The 19,444-nt window shown below is 41.1% G+C and overlaps 2 protein-coding genes across 2 annotated transcripts in view; both read left to right on the forward strand.

Annotated features, from left to right (window-relative positions):
• Positions 1-19,444, forward strand: part of LOC307125013 (E3 ubiquitin-protein ligase TRIM35-like) — a 302,217-nt gene that overhangs the window by 262,107 nt on the left and 20,666 nt on the right. The window lies entirely within an intron of this gene.
• Positions 1-19,444, forward strand: part of LOC307123008 (uncharacterized protein) — a gene marked incomplete at its 3' end in the record, with an annotated part of 84,428 nt that overhangs the window by 51,743 nt on the left and 13,241 nt on the right. The window contains exon 16 of the mRNA XM_079811379.1: positions 16,227-18,315. Coding sequence (XP_079667505.1) covers positions 16,227-18,315 — 2,089 coding nt within the window. The remainder of the gene's footprint in view (positions 1-16,226; positions 18,316-19,444) is intronic.

Below are 19,444 nucleotides of genomic sequence, written 5' to 3' on the forward strand. Positions count from 1 at the left end.
GAACGGCTTCTCTCCAGTATGAACTCTAATGTGATTCTCAAGATATTGTTTGCATGAGAAACTCTTTCTGCACTGATCACATGTGAATGGCTTCTCTCCGGTGTGGATCCTCTCATGTGATTTCAAACCTTCTGTCTGTCTAAATCTCTTGTCACAGTGTGAACACGTGTAAGGTTTTTCTCCAGTGTGAATCCTCTCATGTGTTTTCAGAAAGTCTGATCGACTGAATCTCTTGTCACAGTGTGAACACTTGTTAGGTTTTTCTCCAGTGTGGATCATCTGGTGCTGTTTTAAATGGTTTGCTGAAGTAAAAGTCTTCTTACACTCAAAGCACATGTACTCTCTCACACCAGCATGAATTTTCTGATGCAGTTTAAAACTTTCTTTGCTTGAGAATCTCTTCCCGCACTGATCACACGTGAACGGCTTCTCTCCGGTGTGAACTCTCATGTGTCTCTTAAGGTGTGATGATTGCCTGAAAATCTTCTCACATTGATCACATACAAACAGCTTCTCACATGCATGGGGCTTCTCTCCAGTGTGGATCCTCATGTGTCCCCTACATTTTTTTTTTTTTTTGGAGCTCTTTCCACACTGATCATATGTGAACAGCTTATCTCTGGTGTGATCTCGCATGTGTTTCTCAAGATATTGTTTGCATGAGAAACTTGTTCCACACTGATCACATGTGAATGGCTTCTCTCCTGTGTGAATACTCATGTGAACAGTGAGACTTTATTTGAATGTGAAACTCTCGATTAACACTAGAGGTTGCAGCCTTAAGCCTTCTTGTTAGCGCGTCCGACTCTCTTGCTGGCAGACCCGGGTTAGAGTCCCACTTGGAGGGGCCGATTTGAACAGGAGGGTATACAGGTCCAAGAAAGAAAAAAAAATGCATCTCGATTCTCTCTCCAACAATTCTCGAATTTGAGAATCGATTCAGAGCTTTTAACCGCAAATGCGCGATGGATACCGTGTGCTTTAGAAACACCCCTTTTCTGCTTGCTTCCAATTCTTCACACACACACACACACACACACACACACACACACACACACACACACACACACACACACACACACACACACACACACACACACACACACACACACACACACACACACACACACACACACACACACACACACACACACTTGGGTTGCCACCTTCAGTGTGGCAAAATAAGGCATGTTACACCGAGAGCAGAAGCATCGCCTGAGCAGCAGTAAAGTGGGGGTTTTGGCACAGAGCCTATTTTTGCTGCGCTGTTGATGCTCAATAAAAGTGAAAGCACACTTTTAATGGAAAAAATAAATATGATTTCACACATAAAGTATTCAAAATGCATAGAATAAACATGTCTGGTGTGTTTTAACATGACCTGGAGTATGTCAGAAAAGAAAATGAAGAATTAAATATATTTACAGACGATTTACCCATTTAAACTTGTTTTTAATTATTCAGTTTGGGTGAAAGTATGGTGTTTTATAAAAAAATTAAGCTAGCCAGAAAATATGATACATAAACTTTCTTGTAAACTTTCTGTAATAGTACACATACAGGTAGCATACAGGCTCTGTATGAGTGACCAACTTCTAAAAACAAATTTAGGCTAGTTGTCTTTGTAAAGAAATGCTCACTTATCATATATGTAGCATTGGGGCCCCTTCTGGAGTCTGCAGCTGCAGTGACGGTGTAGTTACGCTGATGTGATGTATAAACATAACTTACCTGTAGCAGATCTATACAGTTGGAGCTGGGGAGCTGCACTGCTAAGGCAAATGCTACCTAAGTATGTGAAGGTTGAGAACACGAGCTCATTGGCTACCGATACAGCAGGACCCAATTAGCTGTGCCCTATAGGTAACAATGTGATTACAAGCAGGTTGAGAAAAACTTTGACCCAGGACGAGCTATTGGGCGGTGAAGATTTGGGGGTGTTGATGGACTCAACCTACTACATCTGTGTTTTGATCATCACAACAAGATTATTATCAATGTTGAAAACAGTTGTGTAAAACATTTTTTTCAGGATTCTTTGATGAATTTTAAGTTTACCTCCCTTTTGACCGTTTGTTGAAAACAAACAAGAACATTTTGTACCATTTCATAGTTTAACTGTTTATCTAAATGTGACGAAGTGTTTGACGCTTTATAACATGAATGTTCTTCAGCATCACGAATGAATGAAGAATAAACACCAACCTCTTTGTTCTTCAGGATCTTCAGTGTGTTTCATTCTCATGTTCTCACTGTCCTCTTTAATAAACTCAGTCTTTGCAGATTTCAGCTCTTCCTGATGCTTTGATGCTCACTTGTAGCCTGATCATAGAAACAGTCATAGAAACATACTTGTTGAAATTACATTCATCTGTAACTGTAAGGGACTGTAAGGCAGTGTCATCTTATAAACTGCTTCAAGTGACCCTGATATTCTATGTATATATCGGGGAGAGCGGGGCACAACTTAACGCTTTTTGACTTTCTCAGTTTGTGTAAATCCACTTGGGTTTAAGAGTATTTATTTTTTCCCACATAAATTTCCCACATGTCTAGTGTTGTATTTTTTATACCGCTGTAACTTCCTAAAACATTCTACACATCCCCAAAACCTATGACATTCATAAATTGGACTCACCTGCAGGTTAATGATGTCAGATGTAGTTCCAGGAGCCCCCGGCGGTGTCCTAAAGCCTGCTCAGCCTCGATACCTGGGTGTGTATCTGTATATACTACTAGCCCTGTATGAATTGCTAGAATTATTTTATAGTGTGCTTCAGACTTATACCTTAATAAAACATGAAAACATACATGTATTTATTACAGTATTTTGCAGGGCCGTGCAGAGAGTTCTTCAGAGGCAGGGGCTCAAATGTAAAAAAGGGGCAATATGTAAATATATATATATATATATTAGGGGTGTAACGGTACACAAAACTGACGGTTCGGTACGTATCTCGGTTTTGAAGTCACGTTTTACAAAATTGCGTTTTATTAATTTTTATTCAACAGTGGTTTAATAAAAAAAAAATTGTCTGTCCTTAAATGAATTCAATTATAACTAAAAGTTTCTTAAAGATAATGCTGTAAACTATATAGGGAGCCCTTACATATTGCTATTAAAGATTAACAACAGAGCCCAAACTATTAGCCTAAATTCATTTGCTATTTATTTTTAGATATAATAATCAACACTCATAAGCTTCACATAAAGCAGTTTTTGCATTAATATGTAAATCTAATTATTATTATTTTTTGATTTATTTGTTGAAATATAATCATTTAGTGGCTGTAATTTTCATGACAGGTTTATTTAAACATGCATTAAATAAACAAGACATCACTAAGAGGCTAAGTGGTATATAATGAATATATATAGGCTAATATAACGAATATATAGGCTAATATAGTGCATGTATTCAGTGAAAGAGTTAATCTCTCTAGTGAACTCACAGCTGTGGACACTGAATGACTTCTGAGGTAAATGTGATTCTACATGACATTGTTTGTTTACAAGCTGTTTTATTGTCTTTCCGCGGTTGAAACACCGATGGAGCGATTACACAACATATGATACGTTTCAGTAAGTTGTAATGTATCCTCAACATACCTTTAGATATATTCATTTCTTTAGGAAGAGATGATCGCGTTCACTCGCGCGCCGCGCGCTGCCTCTTGAAGTTGAACTGATACGCGTCTATCTGTCACGTCACATAATAGAGCTTTAAAACGGCATTTATCGTTTGAATTTCGTGATAAAATGGACTGAATACTTAATATGTTCGTGTGGGAACTCGGATTGAAGTGTGTTCCGCGCTTTAAACAAGCCGACTGTTAACTGTTATAGATTACATTCATAACCGTTCGGTACACGCGCGCACCCTACCGAAAGCCCGAAACGTTAGTTCGTCTGTCCATGTAGTTTTCAACCGATTTATGAATAAGAACAGAAAATTACCGCTCCACTTCACATGCCCAATGGAATTTGAACTTGCTTTGCCAGATTGGTTGGTGTATAATCGGTGTTTCAAAAAGTGAGTCAAGATGGCGCCGAGGACGGCCGCAACGTCGCAAGCTCTGCTGAAGCATTGTAGTTTTTTGTTTGTTCTGTTTATAGTTTTTGTGTTTTTTGTCTTGGATGTTGTCTGCCTTACTACGTACGACAGACAGACACTTTTGGACATTGGTTCGGCAATCGCACACCGAAAACCGGACTTTAAATTCATCAACGACGACACGCCGTTTACAAACACAGCAGCGGAACCCTTTGTCTGGGTGGCCCGGCCGCGGAGACGCGGCCGGAGAAGGGGCTGTAGAGCTGGCGTACTCGTCAGATTAAGACGCCGCGCAAACCGACCCCCGCTTCCCAGTATTTTACTGGCAAATGTTCAGTCTCTGGACAATAAACTCTGCGAGCTGAGAGCGCGGATCTCTTTCCAACGAGACACGAGGGACTGCTGCATTATCTGCCTTACAGAAACTTGGATGTCCGCTGAGATTCCAGACTCAGCCATCGAAACCACGGGGTTCTCCGTGCATCGGATGGACAGAGAAAAAGATCTCTCCGGGAAAAGCAAAGGCGGGGGTGTGTGTTTTATGATCAACCGATCCTGGTGTGATCAGAGGAACGTACACTCTATCAAGTCTTTCTGCTCTCCTGATCTGGAATTTCTCATGGTTCTGTGCCGACCATTCTGGCTACCGAGGGAATTCACCGCGGTCATCATCACAGCGGTGTATATTCCCCCACAAGCCGACACAGACCGGGCACTAAAGGAACTGTATAGGTCAGTGAGTGAGCAGGAAACCGCGCATCCTGAGGCTGCGTTTATTGTGACCGGGGACTTTAACAAAGCCAACTTCAAGCGCATCGCACCCAAATACCACCAACATGTTAGCATCAACACGCGAGGGAACCGTGTTTTAGACCACTGCTACTCCCCCTTCAAGGAGGGTTACAAGTCCCTCCCTCGCCCACCATTCGGCAAATCAGATCACGCGTCCATTCTACTTTTGCCCGCTTACAGGCAGAGACTGAAACAGGAAGCACCCGCCCTCAGAACCATCCAGTGCTGGTCAGACCAATCGGACTCTATGCTACAGGACTGTTTTGATCACGCGGACTGGGAGATGTTCCGGTCGGCCTCTGATGACGACATCGAGGTCTACGCTGATAGCGTAACGTGTTTCATCAGGAAGTGCGTAGATGACGTTGTTCCGACCAAAACAATTCGGCTGTACCCAAACCAGAAGCCGTGGATAAATGGGGATGTTCGCGCGGCACTCAATGCGCGGACCTTCACTTTTAACTCTGGTAATGCGGAGGAGCATAAACAAGCAAGTTATGCCCTCCGGAAAACAATCAAAGCAGCAAAACGCCAGTACAGGGACAAGATTGAAGGACAGTTCAACACCACCGACTCCAGAAGCATGTGGAGGGGAATTAACACCATCACAGACTATAAAGGGAACACAAACTCCACCGTGAACACCGCTGCCTCTCTCCCGGACGAGCTCAACACCTTTTATGCTCGCTTTGAGGGAAATAACACCGCCCTCGCGGAGAGAGAGCTCGCGGCTGAAGATACAGAGGTTAGTGCACTCTCCGTATCTGAAGCGGATGTTACCCGATCCTTCCGGCGGGTGAACGTCCGAAAAGCTGCGGGTCCAGACGGGATTCCCGGCCGCGTCATCAGAGCGTGCGCGCGCCAACTGGCTGGAGTTTTCACGGACATTTTTAACCTGTCCCTCTCCCTGTCTGTGGTCCCCACATGCTTCAAAACGTCCACCATTGTTCCTGTACCTAAGCAGTCAAAAACACTCTGCTTAAACGACTGGCGTCCTGTTGCTCTGACCCCCATCATCAGCAAATGCTTTGAGAGACTAGTCAGAAACCACATCTGCTCTGTTCTCCCCCCCTCACTGGACCCACTGCAGTTTGCATACCGCAAAAACCGCTCCACTGATGATGCCATTTCATCAACAATTCACACTGCTCTCTCCCACCTGGAAAAGAGGAACACATATGTGAGAATGCTGTTTGTAGACTACAGCTCAGCATTCAACACCATTGTGCCCTCCATACTTGACATTAAACTCCGGGCTCTCGGCTTAAACAGCTTGTTATGCAGCTGGATCCTGGACTTCCTGTCAAACAGACGCCAGGTGGTCAGAATGGGCAGTAACATCTCCTCACCACTGACTCTCAACACTGGAGCCCCTCAGGGCTGTGTTCTCAGCCCACTCCTGTACTCTTTGTACACACATGACTGTGTGGCAACCCACAGCTCCAACACCATCATCAAGTTTGCTGACGATACGACGGTGGTAGGTCTCATCACTGACAATGATGAAACGGCCTACAGAGAGGAGGTGCACACTCTGACACGGTGGTGTCAGGAGCACAACCTCTCCCTCAACGTCAGCAAGACCAAGGAGCTGGTGGTCGACTTCAGGAGGAATGAGAGAGAACACCGCCCCATCACCATCGATGGAGCACCGGTGGAGAGAGTCAGCAGCTTCAAGTTCCTCGGTGTCCACATCACAGAGGAACTCTCATGGTCCGTCCACACCGAGGCCGTTGTGAAGAAGGCTCATCAGCGCCTTTTCTTCCTGCGACGGCTGAGGAGGTTTGGAATGAGCCGCCACATCCTCACACGGTTCTACACCTGCACCATAGAGAGCCTGCTGACTGGCTGCATCACCACCTGGTACGGCAACAGTACCGCCCGCAGCCGCAAAGCCCTGCAAAGGGTAGTGCGCACGGCCAGCTGCATCATCGGAGGTGAGCTTCCCTCCCTCCAGGACATTTATGTCAGGCGGTGTGTGAAGAGAGCTCAGAGGATCATCAGAGACTCTAGCCACCCGAACCATGGGCTGCTCTCACTGATGCCATCAGGCAGACGGTACCGCAGCATCAGATCACGCACCAGCCGACTCCAGAACAGCTTCTTCCCACAAACAATCAGACTCCTTAACTCCTGACCCATCAGGATCATAACACACACTGGACAGAATATCACTCAGCACAACCCACTGTAGATAAACACACATTATATACACATTTATTTATCATACAGCATCTATTGCACTTTGGATTTCAATTTTTCAATCTGTGAATAATATTTTATACTGTACATTGTATATTATTATTACTATTATAGCGTAATGTATATTGTTTAGTGTATGTTTAGTGTATATTGTTTAAAGTATATGTATATTGTAAGTATGTGTATATTGTTTAAAGCTGTGAGAACTACACTCACATTGTGTAAATTATTTATTGTTTATTGTAGAGTTTACTGTGCTGTGAGTAATTGTGGGCGCATCAGTGTAATCTGATGCTGCTTTAAATGTTGTACATGTCATGTCATGACTACCATGTTGCTCGGAACTGCACCTAAGAATTTCACCTACTGTTGCACTTGTGCATATGTAGAGTGACAAATAAAGTGATTTGATTTGATTTGATTTGATTTATACATGACAAACGGGCATTGGTGAATTGTGTAATACTTTAAAATATATAATATATAGATTTGTAATTAAATCAACACATTAGCTCTGATTATGGTTGAAAAAAAATATTGGTTTACATTTTTCCCGTAAGGCCACATACTCTCTGAAAGGACCATATTTGGCTCGAGAGCCGCTTCCGAACAGAGGAAAATCAGCTGTCAATCAAAACGCACGCAACCCATAGCAACGCGTTATGGCAACGCCTCAACAGAAATTGTCCGACTTTTGAGCCGTTCGTTACTATTGTATACATTGTCATCAATGTCATGTTATAATAATCACATTTATTTAGTTTTATTGACCACGATATTATCATTGATATTTGTCTGAGAGGGGCACTTTTCATTCATTTTGAAAAAGGGCAGGGGCTCGAGCACCCAAAGCCCCCCCCTCTGCACGTGCCTGGTATTTTGATTATCTGACATGCATTTGACAGTAATGTTATTTATTTTTCTTAAGCGAAAAAGATCTTAAAATGCAGCCACAAATCTAACACTGCAAACTGAAAAAGGTATTTTAATTTTACAATATAACAGTATAAAAAACAGTGCAACAAATAAATGTAGGAATATAAAAAAATTCATATTAATCAGAAAACAATCTCTTTACAACAAAACAAGTGAAAATTAGCAACCATCTAGGCCTTATTATTATTATGAGAGACGTATTATTATTACATCGAGACGTAGCTAAATCTACTTTACAAAAGTAGCCTAATTTCAAACCAATCTTATATGTTGCGAGGTTGCCGTGTAGATATTTGAGTGTCTGTGTTCCTTATATGACCGTTTTCACAAATGAAACAGTAAATTCTCATGAAGTGACAGTTTATGCGTTCGTGTCCTCATATAGTGACCATAGACTGTACAAAAATGGAGGTTGAGAAACTGGGGGAGGTTGCCGCTTGATAGTGACACACAGCAGAGAAAGACAGCGAGAGAGTGTCACGTGTGTGTGTGCGCGCGGGCGCCCGCCATCCACAGAGACGGAATACTGCTAAACAGCGGACATAGCCTTCTGCCAACGCGTTTTCATTTCTTCTTCGCTGCTCTAAACAGTGGTTGCTTGTGGCAACACAGCACAAATTCCTGTGTTTGCAATGCATTCTGAGCAGCGAAGAAGAACCGCGCAGTGGCTAGGCAAAGCTTGCGGTCATATCTTGTTTAAGAAAATGGTATCGGATCGGGACATGGGTTCAAGTACTCGCCGATAATGATGCCAGCATTTGTTGTGGTATCGGTGATATTTCCGGTATCGGAATCGGAACAATTGTAACATGACCAAATGACAGCTTAAAATGTTATCTGATATAATCAAAACAATATCCAAGACAAACTAAAATATGTTGTCAGTAAAATACAATTATTAACTTTTACAAATAAAATAAGTGCATTTTTTAATCATTAAAAATATACAAATTTTTGAGTTTGACAACAAACACATCTCAAAACACAGCTATACAGCATAGTTAAAAATTTGTGACGGTATCTGAATCTACAAGGTTGGGTTCGGGCGCCAGGGGTAAAAAACACCACAATTATTTAGTTAAATTAATCATTAGAGTCATTATATATGTTGTATGAATCAAATAGAACAAGGAACCACAAAAAGTTGATTTGAAAGTTCTCTATTCAAATTCAATTCCAGTCATGTTGCATAACTCAATACATCATTCAATTCAATTCAAAAAAGAAAAACAAAACACATAAATTATTAATTTCAAACCCAGAAACATTTACCTTTTAATAACCTCACAACAATAAATGAGTGACAAACAAATCAAATAATTAAATAATTCACGGAATAAAGTGCAATGTAATAAACCTTTATGCAGGAAAAATAAATCAAAAATACAATAAGGCAACCACATAAGAATACAGAATTAAGGCAACAAAGGGAAAATCATCTGTATCCAAAGTTCAACAAAAAAGAAAAAAACATTTCTTACCATGTCACTCATTAAACTACTGGGCATGAAACAATTCAATACATCACACACAATATTTACAAAAAAGTCTGGCAAACTCAAGCGCCACAAAAAAAAAAACCAAAGAAAAACCTCCCTAACTTACACCAAAACCTCCTCAAAACATCCTACCTATATTGCCTTAAATTAACGTCTAAACCACAGCATAACCGGATTGGGAAAAACAACTCTCTCTCTAATGCTCCACCTACACACAAATCAGCAATCGTTCTCCCACAACTTCCTAATGCTTTACAAAGTTCAATGAGGGAAAGAGATTCCTCCAAATGTGAATCGTAAGCATTAGAACAAAAAAAGAACCACAGCATTAAAGGTAGCATTAACCCAATGCAACGTGGCCTACAACAGCAATACTCACAAGCCATCCACTAGCGTGACCATAACCGGGAATAACCCGCGTTTGTCAAAAAAGACTAGAGAGAGCGCGTGCGAGAGAGAAAGAGAGCGAAAGACGCCATTACACTTCCTTAAATAACTTCCTACCTGGTTCCCTGCATATACGCTCCTCAGCGCCACCCCAGTACGGAATAGGAAAAACAAATCATTGACGAATCACAAATTTACTCTCAGTCTTTATTCACATTTTTCTCATGGTTTCTCAAAAGAATTCATAAAAGTATAGAATATAATATCATATCTCTAATAGGGGCTCATTGTAACACAGTGTTACAACATACCCCATCTGCACAACTGGGATTTAAACCCCGGCTCGTGTCTTCTGCTGTCAGATCAAATTAAAATAATATCAGATTTATCTTATTTTAAATAAAGAGTGTGACTGGACGCTGTTACTGGGAGGTGGAGTGGAGCAAAAGTGATGGGAGATCAGGAGTGGCTATATCAGTGACATATAAGATCATCAGGAGGAAGGGGCCAAGTAATGAGAATTTAGCTGGTTGTAATGACCAGTCCTAGAGATTGTACTGCACTCCCAACTATTGCTCATTTACACATCAATAACACTGATCTCCCTGTAGTGTCCAGCCATAGAATAGGAGTGTATGTTGATCACAGCGCAGGGATTTTGTCCTTCTACAGCATCTCAGACACAATAAGCCTCATCCACAGAGTCCAAACCTCATTCACTCAGCCGCTCTATGCCATGATTGGATTAGATAAACCCTCAACAGTGAAACCCATTCAATTATACAGAGGTAGTATAGATTATCCTTTCATGTCACATGAAAACTTGAAGAAATGTATAACTTCAGATGAATATAATAATTCAGTAGTGTTAGAGAATGATAATGAATGTTGAAACTTTTATGTAACTTTTCTTTGATATATATAATTGTATTATTATTATTATTATTATTATTATTATTAAGTGCTGTTGCCCTCAATCAGCAGCTAATGATGCATAGAAAAACTTCAGCTAAAAAGAAAACATGGTGAACCAAGACCACACAAATACAGAATAAATTTCCCGAAACTTTCAAAAATGAAAGAGGCTCTGGTTTTTAAACTTTCAAGGTTTGAAGTGAAAGGTTATGTTGTTTACGTACTTAAAATAACTAAATGTTGACAATATTGACTTTATTGTGTGTTAACATGGTACAGAGTTTAACAGATGTTAATGCTGAGTTGTATTTGCTTTCACTCAATTTCACTTTCAATATGAGCAGGGTTTACAGGAAAAGGGGCAAAAACACACATCTGCACACATAATCACTTAAAGTTATTCAGCTGGTGTTGATTCAAGAAGAGTAGTCTTATCATATCAGAACTTTTTGTTCACTCAAATTTCTGAGTTATATTTTTGCAATGGCTAAGTTTATTTATTTAAAATATCAAGTTTTTCCAACTTATTTTGTTTAGTTATCTTTATGAAAGTAAGGAACACTCCCTTTCTTTAAGTTTTCAAGTTCATAAATGTCAATATAACCCATTTTTATAACCATTTTTTTTTTTAAATGTCAAAAAAAAACTTTCTTATACATGCTGATTTAAAATGTCATGTTAACTTGACAGCAAATGTCTTGTTGAATTAACTTGAGTCAAGTATTGTTTATTTCACTTTGTCTACACCGGATGTGAGGGGTGCAATACAACATTACAAAAGACAAGAGAACTCATTATAATCAGTGATGTTGTCTACACTGGATGCGTGCGACACGACACAACAAATCCCTGACAGTAAATTCCAAGTGCTCATGATACTTCTGATAAGATGGACAAATGGATTTGAAAAGGTCACTTTGTTGCGATGACAGCTTCTGTCTTTTGCGAAGTGACAATTGTCGCGTCCAGTGTAGACACTAGGGATGTGCATCTCCATAACTGAGGCCGATGTAACGCGCAACTATACAGTATATTAAAGATGCATATGAAGCCGCTAGCGAACCAGTTTCAATTAGATTTAACACAATGCGATTCAATGCTGCAGGATTTGAGGGCAAACCCAACACAAATGAATCTTCCAGATGACTTGTTCAAACATAATTCCACACAAAACCCAACTCAACACTCCAGACCCCAAATCCACAGTCTGTGATGATAAAAGAAGTGAACCCCCCCCACACACACACACACACACACACACACACTAGCACTAGCATCTGAACGTGGAAAGTGAAGTATACCTAGGCCTCAGGACACACCTTGGTCTCCATAGTCTTGTGATACGTCGTATTCACAGCTTGGTATTTAGGCCCGAACCCAGAATACTCCCCCCAAAAATTTGCAAACCAATGCGGGACAGCAGCCAGGAACATTGCGGAGATCAGTGCTGATAGTGCACCATTCAGAGAGGTTAGTCAGTGAACCGGGAGTGTTCTTGCGTCGTTGGACGAGGACCTCACTGCTGCAGCAGTGGAGAAAATAGCCGGAGAAGCTAAGCCAAGCTCCTGCGGAAACAGAGGAGAAACACTGCTGTGGCATAATAAAACCATGTTGTAAATGCATTTGAAATGGGGAAAAAAATTACTTTAAGTGATTTTAACTTAAAGGTCCCATGGCATGGCATTTTTCTATTATTTTATAATGTTTCCTGAGGTGTACTTATATTGTTAGTATGATTTTTATATCATAAAATGTCATAATTTAGAAATAAAAGGCATTTTTTCAATACTGATGTTTGTCCTCTGGCTGAATGCCCTGCTTCAAGAGGCGTGTCTGCTGTGAGACTTCAGTAAAAACGCCCACTGTTGTGATTGGCTGACATCTTTGCATTTTAAATGAGCGGAGGGGGCGTGGTTTAACGAGGTCTACGAGGCACGAGCAGGCACGAGCTGCTGCCAGAGAGACGGATGGACCTGTGTTCACTTCACATCAGTTCTGTCAGTCTCAGTTCAGTGCTGTTGTAGTTACTAGAATATACTTCAGGTTATTAGTTTATTTCTAGTCGGAGGGACTGTCACTCATGTCAGAAAGTTAGTAACTTTAGTAAATTATGGATCAGCGCTGACTGAAGACGCGAACCGTTTAGAACGATTCAGTCCGATTTGGTGAACTGATTCGGTTCACTAAAAAGAACCGGTTCAAAAGAATGATTCGTTCGCGAACCGGACATCACGGAGACGGAGCGATTGCTAACAGTTATTTATAGTAACTACTGAGTTGTGAGAGCGCTGTCTGTCAGCGCGAGTTTATTGTGTTTGTATCTGAGAGTTCTGAATAAATACATTTTCCAGTCACACCGAGTCCGTCTTCATCATTAATACCAACTTTGTAACACATGCAAAGTACCATTACAGCTGTCGAGACGAACGAGTTACGAGTAAGTGTTGATAATAGCATTATTTTTAGACATGTTCCTATCATATGAAAAGCGTCAGTGACGCGCATTGAGTACACAGCGCAAACAAAGACACAACAGCAGTAATCGAATGTAATCTAGTTTATTGTGGGGATAGCTGGCTAGCCTAGCCGGATACCCTCACGCTTACCCCCGTCTGCTTTATCTCGCGCCGCGTAAGGCGCCTCCGCTGTAGGCCAGATGCAGTACTGGGGGTCGGGGATGTTGAAGGCCGACCGGTCAGCCCGAGCTTCGGCGTGTGTGAGGTTTATCTCTAAAGATGTGGCTCTCTATGTTGAGCAGAAACGACTGTATACACATTTTAGAACCGATAGACGCGACGAGGACGTACAAAAACACTGACTCACAACATAGAAAACACGAAAACACCGTTCTGTCGAGAGAGAAAGAAGCCGCAGTGTGTGCACAAATAATAAATAATTAGCTACACATAAGAAATCACTGATCACAGATCAGAAGGAACTGAAAAAAGACTTCTGTTTTCATTTGTACATCCAAACACTGAGAAACTGCCAGCGTTCACTCGTTCACAACCCATGATCTCTCGAGCGTTTGCATGGGCGTGCCAGATTCTCTGGGCGGAGGAAAGGGAGGAAACCGTTCCTGCTTGGACGTCAAACCAGGAGACTTCAGGATTGGCTCGTCTGGCCTGTCATTTTCTCAAATGCAGAGAAAGACAGCCAGAACTCGGGTTTACACCGATCAACATTTCTATCCACTTGGGGACAATATTCAGGCTAGGGGAACTCATATTAATGTTGAAAAACCTCATAAAATGAAAATTTCATGCCATGGGACCTTTAAGAATGTTTGCTACCCCGCTGATTTAAAATTTGTTATGATTTTAATATTTTTTGCTTTATGTTAACTTAATGATTGAGATTAATTTTGTTTTCATTCCCATTTTAAATAATGACATTTTAAGTCGGCAGGTATAACAAAGGTGTTTTTTTTTTTTTTAGTTGATAATTTAGGTTTTTTTACAGTGAAGAAAATAAACCAAATTAGGTTAAATTAACATATATGAGTTCACCTAACTTTCATAAATATTCCAACTAAACTTTCTAAGTCGGTCAAGTTGAAAATACTTAAAGGGTTAGTTCAACCAAAAATGAAAATTCTGTTATTAATTACTTACCCTCATGTCGTTCGACACACGTAAGACCTCCGTTCATCTTCGGAACACAAATGAAGATATTTTGGTTGAAATCCGATCGCTCAGAAAGGCCTCCATTGGCACAATGCACTTTACACTCTCAAGACCCATAAAAGGTACTAAAGACGTCGTTACAAAGTCCATCTCATTACAGTGGTTCTACAATAACTTTATAAAGTGACAAGAATAGTTTTTGTGCGCAAAAAAAACCTAAATAACGACTTATATCATGATGACCGATTTCAAAACAAGGCATCATGAAGCTTCGAAGCGTTATGAATCAGTGAGTCGATTCAGCGGTTTGAATCGCCAAAGTCAACTGATTTCAGCAGTTTGGCGGTTTGACACGCGATCCGAATCATGATAGCCTTTTTAACTAAAAAATGTTAGTGGATCCTTTTGAATCCTTAATGCAGTTTAAAATCTTGAAGGGTACATTTCTATTAACAATAATAGCTACCCTCTGACAGGAAATGGAAGAAAAATAAACATGACCAATGTCTAATGTTAAAGTGCTCCTTGTCATTTACTGTAAGTGGGTCCCCTACAACAGGGCCAAATCAATACACTCATTGCTTAGCCAGTCAGAAACCTAGATTGTAAGTTTACGGTGCAAACCGCTTACGGAAAACAAGCCTTTATCTGGTGTCCATGACCTTTAAGAACATCTCTAACATAATCTGCATGGCTATTTATTGATCAGATGTCCTTTATATTGGTGCTTTGCATGGGTATTTCACACAGCTGATGAGTTGCAGCCAAAATGACAAGGACAGTCATCCTCCTCTACTTCTTTTTAGCCTTTTGTCCTCTCTCTGGGGGCTTTCCCCTCAATTGTCCTCCTCCAATTCTGAATCAGAGCGCACACCTGGGATCAGGGAAACTCTGTGCAACATTGAAACTGCAGACCAAGTTGCCCTGCCCAAATGTAAACCTGTCAGTCAGTGAAAATGTGCAGCTGAATCCTGAAAATTGGCATCTGGAGAGTCTGTCACTGAAGGTGAGGTTTTTTGCATGTTTATTAAATTCAGTTTTTCTTCATGGAAAGTAGTGTTAGAGTTTTAATGGTTGTTAAATATTCTCATTAAAAAAATTAAATAATCTCTTCTGATTATTAAAGACTCTTTTTATGTATCATAATTTGTCTTTGTTTGCCAGGCTCCAAATTGTTTTAAAATTTTTTTTTACCATTTTACGCCATATGGTGCCACTTTCTCAAGTTTGGCCTATGGAACAAATACTTGCTTTTTCCCTGTTTTCTTCTGAGCACTGCTGGTAAATTGAATAAATTATACAGCAATAATTGTGCAGGTGTGTTACAGATGTCAGTGTGTTGTTTGTATGTGTGTGCTAAAAAAAAAAAAAAAAAAAAAATATCTAATGCTGTTATCTAATGGGAATTTTTTTTTACTGCACCCAAACTATATCCTTCTAAAAGCAATTTGTTTTTAGATATGGACCTCAAAGGTGGAACATACCATTTTTAGATATATGGCTTTGATTCTATAGCAGTTTTTTTATTTATTTTTATTTCACTGCAGTGTTTTTTTGGCAAAATCCTACCAAAGAGACATTGAGTAAAAATGTGTTAAATTCCATTTTTATAAAAGATTTTAGATATTTCCTACACTCTTTCCTCAAAAGCCATTTAGAGGCTGTTTGGACACTGTACTGGTGCCAGCAATAGACAAATTACGCAACTGATCAAGGGTGGAGTCCTTTTCAAGTACTTTTGGCATATATGTTTACATCATTTGGTCACAATGGTCTCATCAGTTGTAACATTAAATCTTACCTTTTCTTTCCAGGTGGAAAAAAACTGCAGTTTCCTCGTGTCTCAACAAGACAAAGAGAGCCAACATTTCCCTGGAGGATTCTATTCAAACATTAATATAAATTCCATCAGTACACAGGCAGAAATTTTGTGTGTTTGCACAAAATTGCACATCAGATACAGACGTGCTCCAACACATGAAGATTTTGATATGAAGCATTTATTGGACAACCCCGCACCTCCAAAAGATAACAACTATTGGCAGAAAGCGTGGGATTCTGCAATGGATTATAGAAAGAATCTTTTAAAGAATCAAGAAAAGTTCAAACCACCAAAGATACAATCCTTCATGAAAAGAGAAAAGTTCTGTGAAAATTTCAAACCTGAAACCGAATTTGCAATTAAAGCTAATAATAACAAACCTTCTAATAACAAACCTCCTAATAACCGTTTATATAGAAGCAAGACCAAAATGGATATTTATGATGTCAGATTAATGAAAGGTGTTCTAAATGTTGTAAAAAGATATGATTATGTTGTGGTTGCTCTTGACAACAATGGCAAGCCGGTTCATTATGAACCAGTTACAGATTATATTCGTGAACATTTTCCACAAAACACAGAGTCTGAAAATGTGGAAACTGAAGAAATTCTTCCAAAAGAAAAACAAATTAATTCAATTAAAGAAATCGTAGAATTCATGACTGAGACAGTAAATGTGGGAGCCAATAATGTGATCAACGGACTGGTAGACATGAGTCCAATTGCAGAAAAGGCATCCATCGATGTGATCAGAGGACTGACAGACATAATTACGATTGGAGGAAAAGGACTGGAAGACATGGCTGCGATCGTAGAAGATGCAGCAATAACTGCGGGGGTGGGCGCTGGCGGGGTTGCTGCCGGGGCTGGCGTGGCTGCGGCTGGGGCTAGCACGGCTGGGGGTGTGGCTGCTGCTGGAGCTGGGGCTGGGGATGGCGCGGCTGCTGCTGGAGCGGCTGGCGTGGCTGCTGTTGGAGTTGCTGGGGTTGGCGTGGCTGCTGTTGGAACTGGTGGAACTGGGGCTGCGGCTGGGGCTGCGGCTGGGGCTGGCGTGGCTGGGGCATTTTTGGGTACAGGGTACACGGCTACAGCCACGACTGCGGCCACAGAAGAGATACACACGACTACAGCCACGATTGTGGCCACAGAAGAGATACACACGACTACAGCCACGACTGTGGCCACAGAAGAGATACACACGACTACAGCCACGACTGTGGCCACAGAAGAGGCAAACGTGACTACAGCCACGACTGAGGCCACAGAAGAGGCAAACGTGACTACAGCCATGACTGAGGCCACAGAAGAGATACACATGACTACAGCCACGACTGTGGCCACAGAAGAGATACACACGACTACAGCCACGACTGTGGCCACAGAAGAGGCAAACGTGACTACAGCCACGACTGTGGCCACAGAAGAGATACACACGACTACAGCCATGACTGTGGCCACAGAAGAGGCAAACGTGACTACAGCCACGACTGTGGCCACAGAAGAGGCAAACGTGACTACAGCCACGACTGTGGCCACAGAAGAGGCAAACGTGACTGCAGCCACGACTGAGGCCACAGAAGAGGCAAACGTGACTACAGCCACGACTGTGGCCACAGAAGAGGCAAACGTGACTACAGCCACGACTGAGGCCACAGAAGAGGCAAACGTGACTACAGCCACGACTGTGGCCACAGAAGAGGCAAACGTGACTACAGCCACGACTGTGGCCACAGAAGAGATACACACGACTACAGCCACGACTGTGGCCACAGAAGAGGCAAACGTGACTACAGCCACGACTGTGGCCACAGAAGAGATACACACGACTACAGCCACGACTGTGGCCACAGAAGAGGCAAACGTGACTACAGCCACGACTGAGGCCACAGAAGAGATACACACGACTACAGCCACGACTGAGGCCACAGAAGAGGCAAACGTGACTACAGCCACGACTGAGGCCACAGAAGAGGCAAACGTGACTACAGCCACGACTGAGGCCACAGAAGAGATACACACGACTACAGCCACGACTGTGGCCACAGAAGAGATACACACGACTACAGCCACGACTGGGATTGGTCACAGCTGCCCCTTCACAGAAATGTTAAAATTTTTGACATTGATCTACACAAAATTTCAGCCTTTTTAAACCTTTTTTTAGCATTATAACCCCCAAAAAATCTGCGGACTGTACTTTATATATATCCCAGTATAGAGAAAATAAGATAATAAAAAATTATAAAATGCACCCAAAAGATATTTTTTTTCTGCATTTTTAACGTTCCTATTAAACTGTCTTTACAAATTCATTCAATTGTTACATTTGAACAGCAGTGATTATTAGTTTTGGAATACAAAATACAAATACACGAGTCAAAATACAAACAATTATTAAAAGTGAAGTCAAATAATCAATTTGCATTATAGAAGCAAGCATCCATCCATCCATCCATCCATCCTCTTATCCTCTGGGTCGTGGGGGTCTAAAGTCCCAGGTGTGAGCCGGTGCTATGTTAAGCATGAGAAGTTTACTCTGGTTTAACAGAGACTATTTTCCTTCAGAAGTGGATGAGTCTTGCATGTTTCATTTGTAGTCACCCTTATGGTGATTAGTGTTTGCTTTAGTTGGGTTCTTGACCCTTGACTTTGTAATATTGTTTTTACTCTGGCTGCTTTAATTGTGTGTTTAGAAAACACATTTGTTATGGCATGAAAAAGCCAAGGAAAAATATGATCAGGTGATAACTGGTGTGTGGTGGGCGTTCTGGCGCAATATGGCTGCCGTCACATCATCCAGGTGGTGCTGCACATTGGTGGTGGTTGAGGAGATTCCCCCTTCTATGTAAAGCGCTTTGAGTGCCTAGAAAAGCGCTATATAAATATAACAAATTATATATATAATTACACACGTACATCAAAAATCTGCATAATATGAATATCAACAATGGTGGCAATCAAAAAAAAAAAGAAAGAAAGAAAAAATGAATATCACAAACCGGCCACAAAAAAGTCACATCAAAAGCAAAACAAACATAAAAGCAAATAAAATAGACCATTCAGCTGCATAATTTATTTATGATGCAATGCATGCTGGGAGTTTTGTACTACACCAGAACCCAGCATGCATTGCAGCATCAGACGTTTTGTTGATTGTCACCATTGTTTAGTTTCATATGCTGATTCTTGATGTCTGGATATGTCTGAAGG

The sequence above is a fragment of the Gobio gobio genome (genome assembly GCF_949357685.1).
Source record: "Gobio gobio genome assembly, chromosome: 1".
NCBI classification, from domain to species: domain Eukaryota; kingdom Metazoa; phylum Chordata; class Actinopteri; order Cypriniformes; family Gobionidae; genus Gobio; species Gobio gobio.